General features: G+C 34.6%; 1 protein-coding gene across 1 annotated transcript in view; it reads right to left on the bottom strand.

Annotated features, from left to right (window-relative positions):
- The window catches only part of DNAH12 (dynein axonemal heavy chain 12), a 228,350-nt gene that overhangs the window by 146,241 nt on the left and 73,594 nt on the right, over positions 1–8,515 (bottom strand). Inside the window, exons 19-20 of the mRNA XM_023537644.1 lie at positions 2,193–2,378; positions 1,309–1,509 (exon numbers count right to left, since the gene is read on the bottom strand). Coding sequence (XP_023393412.1) covers positions 1,309–1,509; positions 2,193–2,378 — 387 coding nt within the window. The remainder of the gene's footprint in view (positions 1–1,308; positions 1,510–2,192; positions 2,379–8,515) is intronic.

Raw genomic sequence — 8,515 nt, 5'->3', positions numbered from 1 at the left:
TAGGAGCCATGGATGTTGTTAAACTTCCTACAATGTACAAGACAGTACCACACAAAGAATCATTCAGCCCAAAATGTCTTTTGGTGCCAAGCTGAGAAACCTTGCTCTACATCAACACAATTGGGAAAACAATCAAAAACTGGGGCGGGGGGAGTCTCCTTACTCTCGCAGATCTCCTATAATTGACAAGATATTTCATTATCTGAAGTCACTCATAATTTCTCTTCAGTTCCTAAATATGTGGCCTAAGGTCCTAATGGCAAGAGATCTGGCCCCATATTTTTATTGTTTATAAAGGTCTAAGTGAGCATTTAAATTTAACTTATAAATTCTCCTTTCTTAGACAAGAAGTTTCTTCAAAAGACATAATATCTATCAGGAAAGTCTAGGTCTGCCTGATTCATAAGAAAATGTGCAGCATTATGTCCGTTGGAAGAACACAATTCCCCAAATACTGAGAGCCAAGGTATTTCATGAAAATACCATTTATACTTAAATTGAAAGCAGACTACCTTGATTTGAATTCCAGCTCTGTCATTTACTAGCTAGACGAACTTGGGCAAAATACTTATCCTTTTATGCCTTGGTTTTCTTATTTATGAACACAGATAATAAAAGTGCCTACCTTGATGGCCTAAAAATTAAATGGATTAGTAAATGTAAAGTCCCTGGAGCAGTGTCTAGCACATAGTTAGAAATCAAAAATATAAGGTGAAAAATCTATTTGTTTTTTGTCTTTTCCCCATTATATGTAGTCCCTAGTTAGAATTTTGATACTACCTATGAAAGTATTAGTTATTATAATTTGTTTGCTTTCTGTATTTACTCACATCAACTATAAGGGTATCAAGTAATCTCATAGTATCAAATATCATGTTTTTCCTCAAGTGGAAAATAATTCATTAATTATTCTAAAAGACCCTCAAGCTTGTTGTTCACAAATATAATTAAAGCATGGTATACAGAACTTCGCAACAAGTTAGAAGAATATAGCATAAAACAGGGTCTGGACTGTCTAAAGTTAAATAATACCAATTGTTTTCCTTCCAACTCTATCACTATCATCAGAGATATTTTTAAATTAAAACATAATTTGTTCTTTTTAAAATTATTAATGTCTCAGAACTATTCTATGTAGCTGCACATTAATTTTTTAATATCCCGCTCTCAACCAGTGGTTATCAATCTAGGGGCTATTACCTGTATTTCTCCAAAGCTATCCAACAAACTGACTTATTTCCACAAGAGCATATATGTAATAAGACTAAAATTTTTACAGATGACCATGAGCTATCATATTTAACATACCTTGATCTCTTTTTCAAATGGTTTAATGAAAGGTGAGCCTCTCATTGTCTGAGTTTTTATAATTTGATCATCAAGGAGAGCCTGAATCTCATCTACTGAAGAAAGAATATAGACTCCAGTTTCACGATATAGACTTATGTGAAAAGCAATATCATCCCAAGTTTCTATCATTGTATGCATGGCTTTCTCTAACGAAAATTCCTAAAAAGGAGAAAAGAAGAAAAAATGGGATGGAGAAGTAAAAATCTTATTTACTAATTTGACTTTCCCTAGTGAATTCAGTAAGCATATGATGCATTACACAGTCTTATAATCTGTGGCAACAGTGCAATTGTCTTTGAGTTAGAAAAGTTTTTAAGCAATTTAAAAATTCCTAAGGAGAATGACAATGTAGTTTTTAAAAATTCACCTGCTATGAAAACTAATGCTGTCAGTATTAAAATAACCAACAGAATAAAGTACCTGCTGGACTTTTCCTGAAGTGGCCTTTCTCCAGTCTATAGTATGAAGATACTTTCTGTGTATCTCAAGAACACTAGAAGGCTATACTTACTCTATTAGAACACATACACATCATATGCCACACACACATCCATCCAGTATTCTTAATGGAAAAATTGTATATCAAGACTAGCATAACATATATGCATATCAGAATGTGGTAAAATTAAGAAGAGGTCAAAGGAGCCATTTCTAGTCTGGATTCAGGACAAGGAAGCAGTATAGAAGCACACGCTTTGTGGGGGGAAAAAAAGAGAGATCTTCTATCAGTTTCCCCCATCTCCACCCACTGCTGTCCAGTACTATACATTCAACCACAATTGAACTATTACTTGATTAACAAACTTATCAAATAATATATTTCAGTAGATCTTCACATTTACCTTGCTTGCGCCCGCACTTATCACTTCAAATTTTTCCAAGTATGGTGTAAGGTTTAATTTTAAAACTTTTCTCAGCGTAGTTCCAGAGTCTGGAGTCAAGTCATAGCCTAAAATTTCTGATATCTGCTTCCAGTGGCGTGCTCTCATTCCTGGATTGCATAGAATAGAGACAGTAGGGATATATTCCTGATGGTGAAAATATAAATAATAATGAGTCATTCATTTGACTTCCATACACATACACTTGAAATTATTTAATGAATTTAATGAACTGAATCAAAATCCCAATTAGATTTGGAGGGGGAGAGAATCTAACAAAATGATTCTGAAGTTCGTCTGTACAAATAAAAATGTAGAAATATGCAGGAAAATAATAAGAGTAAAAAGGAAGAGGGGGTAAATGATATTAAAGTATATAACAAAACTATGATAATTAAAATTGTTGCGAAGGGGGAAAAATGGCATAGATGATAGAGGCTTTGTTAATCCCTCTTGCGACCAAATCAAAGTTGTGACAGAAACATGGAGCAGATAGCAAAGAAAGTCACCTGGGATCTAGATGAACAGAAGCACTACAACTAGGGAGAGAAATAATTAACCAACCTGCAATGGTAGAAGGTAGGAGGGGGCAAAGACATGAGACTGCCCATTACCAGGGGCTGAGGGGGACAGAGGCTGCAGCAGCAGCAGCCAACAGCTGCAGACACCTCATAAAGGGGCCATGTCCATGAGCGGACTTTCACAGTGATGGACCTGCTTGCTCTGAGCACTAGCTACAGGTCGGCTGCTCAGGGGAGCACTGAGAACTTACAGGGGGACACTGAGTTGTTGGAGTGAGGGCTGGAGCAAGGCTTTCTCCCAGGCAGAAGTGCCAGCGGTATCCATTGTTCCTCTGTTGAGCCCTCCCCACCCTCCCAGCACATGGATGCAGCTGTGCCATAGCTGAGACATCATCAAACTGGATAACAGAGGTTGCTCTGCCTAGAGAATTCCCTGAAACTCCACCTCCCCCAACTCACGGCCCCACCCAACCCACATCTAGGTGTGTCCTCAGCGAGTCAGGTGCTCCCTGCTGAGCAGCGCCAAGATTCACACTGGTGGCAGCTGGCCTTGGTTTCTGGTGTGGTTTCTTGAGTCAACTGTAAGCACAGCATCTGTGGATTGCTTGGTGAATCTTAACAGGTGGCTCTGGAGGGCATAAGCTGGGGCTAAACTTGGCCTGCAGCTGAACCCCTCTCAGCACTGTGCCACTGGACACCTACTTCACAAAGCCACACTAATAAGACTGGGAGTGTTAGGAGCTTTGTTTAGTACCTAGAAACAGACACAGAAAGGCAGCCAAAATGGGAAGACAAAGAAGCAGAAATCATATGAGAGAACAGGACAGAGATCCAGGAATAATGGAGTCAAGCATTCTAACAGGTGCAGAGTTCAAAACACTGGTTATAAAGATGCTCAATGAACTTAGGAAAAGAGTAGATGAACTCAGTAAGAACTTTAACAAAGAGAAAAAAACATAAAAATGAAAATGGAAATAATAAAAGGGAACCAATCAGAAATGAAGAATACATGATTTGAGATGAAGAATATATTAGAGGGAATAAACAGAGTGGATAAAGAAGAGGATTGAACCATCGATATAGGGGATGGGGAAGCCAAGAACACTCAATCAGAATGGCAAGAAAAAAGAAGCCAAGACTACAATAATAATTTAAGGATCCTATGGGACACTATTAAATATAAAAATATCCATGTCATAGGGGTAACTGAAGTTAAAAAAGATGCTGAAGAGCTATTTGAAGAAATAATGATGAAAAACTTCCCTCACCTGGTGAAGAAAATAGACATACAACCCTAGGAAGCTCAGAGAGTCCACCGCAAAAAAATGAACTCAAAGAGGCCCACACCAAGACACATCATAATTAAAATGCCAAAGGTTAAATAAATACAAAGAGAGAATCTTAAAAACAGCAAGAGAGAAGCAGATAGTTACCTACAAGGGAACACCCATAAGACTAGCTGCTAATTTCTCAAAAGAAACTATGCAGAACAGAAGGGCTTGGCACAAAATATTCGACATGATGAAAACCCAGGATCTACAGCCAAGAATACTTAATCCAGCAAAGCTATCATTTAGAGTCGAAGGACAGATCAAGAGCTACCCAGACAAAAATAAGCTAAAGGAATTTATCAGCACCAAGCCAGTATTACAGGAAATGTTAGAGGGACTTCTTTTTAAGAAGAAAAAACATGTATCAAAAACATGAATAAAGAATGGTAATAACTACATTCCTATCAATAAGTACCTCAAATGGAAAAGAATTAAGTGTTCCAACCAAAAGTTAGAGTGGCCGAATGGATAAGAAAACAAGACCCCTACATATGCTGTCTACAAGAGACTCACTTCACATTAAAAGACACACACAGACTAAAAGGAAGGGGATGGAAAAAATATTGCCTTGATGGACCTAGAGGTATTGTGCTGAATGAAATGGGTCGGATAGAGAAAGACAAATATCACATGATTTCACGTACATGTGGAATCTAAAAAAACAAAATCAACAACGACAACATCAAAAGTAGAAATAAACTCATAGATACAGAGAATCTTTTGAGGACTACTAGATGGGAGGAGGATTGAGGAGGATGGTGAAAAAAAGCAAAGGGATTAAGAGGTACAAATGGATAGTTGCAGAATAGACATGGAGATGTAGAGTGTAGCATGGGGAAGATGGTTATAAGTTGTAATAAATATGTAAGGGGGAAGAAGGGTACTAGATTTAGTGGGATGATCGCTTTGAGAGCTATGTGGATTTCTGATCACTATGCTGCACATCTGAAACTGGTATATTATTGTATGACAACTACAATTGAAAAAAACTTTTTGAACTGAACAATGTAAATACGATCAACTAATTGTCTATTATATTTCAATAAAGCTGAGTTAAAAAGTAAAAATAAAAGGTTGCATTATTATAGAAATACAAAGTTGTTATATATGTTATATGTAGAAATATATAGTATAACGTAACATAATATATAATTATAAGCACACACATTACATGAATGGAGGAAAAGCCTGTACCAAAATGCTGAAGTGTTAACTTTTGCTTGGAAATAAAAATTAGATATTCAACAAAAACACTAAATTCATCATTCTCAATACTGACATTAGAACACTTTTTTTAAAATCAGGAACATGATAAACATATCCACTTTTACTACTTCTAATCAACACTGTATTGAGTGTCTCAGCCAGTGAAGTAATTAAAATAAATAAATAAAAGATATGGAGAATAAAAATTAAGAAAAAACTGACATCATTCACAGATTATTGTCTATGTACAGTGGCTAGATATTAAAATAACATAAAGAAATTAAATACGATTTCCATATACCAGCCTCAGACAGAAAATATAATTAACAAAAAGATCAATTTACAAATGCAACAACAACAAAATAAAGTACCTAGGGATAAATCAAATTAAAGCTGTGCAAAACTATTCTGGAGAAACTATATAACTTTATTAAAAGATGTTAAAGACAATCTAAATAAATAGAGATGGATGGATACCATGCACTGATAGATTCATTATTATATAAGAGACAAAGGGTTAGTACCCAGATATATGATTTAAAAAATCCATAAATTAACAATAAAAACAACACAAAGAAACAACCACCAAAACAATGACCAAAGAAAGAGTAAAAGGGCATAAATAGAAATTTCACAGAAGAAATGTGAAATGTAAGTAGAATGTAAGTACTATGAGGGCAGGGATTTTTGTCCACAGATCATGAGTAGGAAAATCAATAAATTAGGTAATTAAGCAATAATATATAGCAGTAAACATAAAGAAAATACAGTTACGACCGAGAATGTGGATGAGTCTTAAAAAACAATGTTGATTTAAAAAAATCTAGTCACAGAATATTACATATAAATGATATATTTTTAAAATAAATTTTCACATACAAATTGATAAAACAAAAAAAAGCAAGAGAATCACAAAGAATTCAAGATACACTTATCTTTAATGGAGATTATGGAGATAAAACAGAGAAGGAATATACAGAGAGAAGTAATAGTATCAATAATCTTCTAATTTTAAAGTAGAGAAAAGGGTTCTTGGGCATTCATTTTCTTGTTACACTTTATAATTTACATAATATATCTTTCAAGTATTAGATAATAAAATGTGTTAAGAAAGAAAGATAAAGAATACTTTCTTTATCTTGAGATTACCAGGCTAAGAAAAATAGGCAGAATATATGACAAACCTACGGCTAATATCATACTCAATGGGGAAAGGCTAAAAGCGTTTTCCTTAAGATCAAGGACAAGATAAGGATACCCACTTTTGCCACTCCTTTTCAACATTGTATTCAAAGTCTTAGCCACAGCAATAAGACAAGAAAAGAAATAAAAGGTATCCGAATTAGAAAGAAAGAAGTAAAAACTCTCATTATTTGCTGATGACATGATACTATATATAGAAAACCCTAATGATTCCATCAAAAACCTCTTAGAACTGATCAATGAATTCAGTAAAATAGCAGGATACAAAATTAATATTCAGAAGTCAGTGGCATTTTTATACACTAATGAAGAATTTTCAGAAAAGAAATTAAGAAAACTATCCTATTTGCAATGCATCAAACCAATAAAATACCTGGGAATCAAATTAACCAAGGAGGTAAAAGATTTTTGTTCTCAGAAAATTATGTCATTACAAAAATAAATTGAAGAAGATACAAATAAGTGAAAGCATATACCATGCTCATGGGTAGGAAGAATCAACATCATTAAAATGGCCATATTACCCAAAGAAATCTATAGATTCAGTGCAATCCCTATCAAAATACCAATGACATTTTTCAGAGAACTAGAACAGATAATTCTAAAATTTATATGGAACTATGAAAGACCCTGAATAGCCACAGCAGTCTTGAGAAAGAACAAAGTTGGAGGTATCACATGACCTGATATCAAACTATACTATAAGCCTACAATAATCAAAACAGCATGGTACTGACATAAAAACAGATACATTGAACAATGGAACCAAATAGAGAGCCCAGAAATAAACCCACTCCTATATGCTCATTTAATCTATGACAAAGGAGGCAAGAATATACAATGGAGTAAAAACAATCTCTTCAATAAATGGTGTTAGGAAAACTGGACAGATACAAAAAAAGAAAAGAAAAGAAACTAGATCATCTTTTTACACCATATATAAGAATAGACTTAAAATGGATTAAAGATTTAAATATAAGTCCTGAAACCATAAAACTTTCTAAAGAAAACATAGGCAGGAATCTCTGTGATATTGCTACGAGTAATTTATTTTCAGACATATCTCCTTGGGCAAGGAAAACAAAAGGAAAAACAAAATGGGACTACATCAAACCAAAAAGGTTTTGTACAGCAAAGGAAATCATCGACAAAACAAAAAGACGATGACTGAATGGGAGAAGACACTTGCTTTTGATACATCTGATAAGGGGTTAATATCCAAAATATATAAAGAACTCACACAACTCAACAACAACAAAACAAACAATCCAAAAAAAAAAATGGGCAGAAGACTTGAACAGATAATACTCCAAAGAGGAAATACAGATGGCCAATAAATCTAAGAAAAGATGCTCAACATCAATAAACATCAGAGAAATGCAAATTAAAACCACAATGAGGTATCACTTCACACCTGTCAGAATGGCTATCATCAATAAATCAAAAAACAAGTGTTGACGAGGATGTAGAGAAAAAGGAACTTTCATACACTGTGGGTAGAATTACAAATTGGTACAGCTGCTATGGAAAACAGTTTGGAGGTTTCTCAAAAATTTAAAAATGGATGTAGCTTTTGACGCAGCAATTGCACTTCGGGGTATTTATCTAAAGACAATAATTCATAAAGATCTATTAACCCTTTGTTCATAGCAGCACAATTTACAATATCCAAGATATGGAAGCAACCTAAATGCCCATCAACAGACAACTGGATAAAGAAGTTATGGTTCATATATACAACAAAATATTACTCCACCATTAAAAAAGTGAAGTACTACCATTCGCAACAATGCAAAGGGACCTGGAGGTTACTATGCTGAGTGAAATAAGTCAGACAGAGAATGATAAATACTATATGATTTCATTTATATGCAGAATGTAAGGAACAAAAAGAACAAAAGTAATCAAAAACAGACTCACAAATACAGAGGACAATCTGATGACAGCTAGAGTAGAGGGTGGTTGGGGGTGGGGGGCAAGGAAGAAAGGGGTGAAGGGTTAAAGTAGTACAAATTAGTAGTTG

Source organism: Pteropus vampyrus, unplaced genomic scaffold (assembly GCF_000151845.1).
Source record: "Pteropus vampyrus isolate Shadow unplaced genomic scaffold, Pvam_2.0 Scaffold195, whole genome shotgun sequence".
In the NCBI taxonomy this organism is placed as follows: Eukaryota; Metazoa; Chordata; class Mammalia; order Chiroptera; family Pteropodidae; genus Pteropus; species Pteropus vampyrus.
This window is presented reverse-complemented; position numbering and strand designations above follow the sequence as displayed.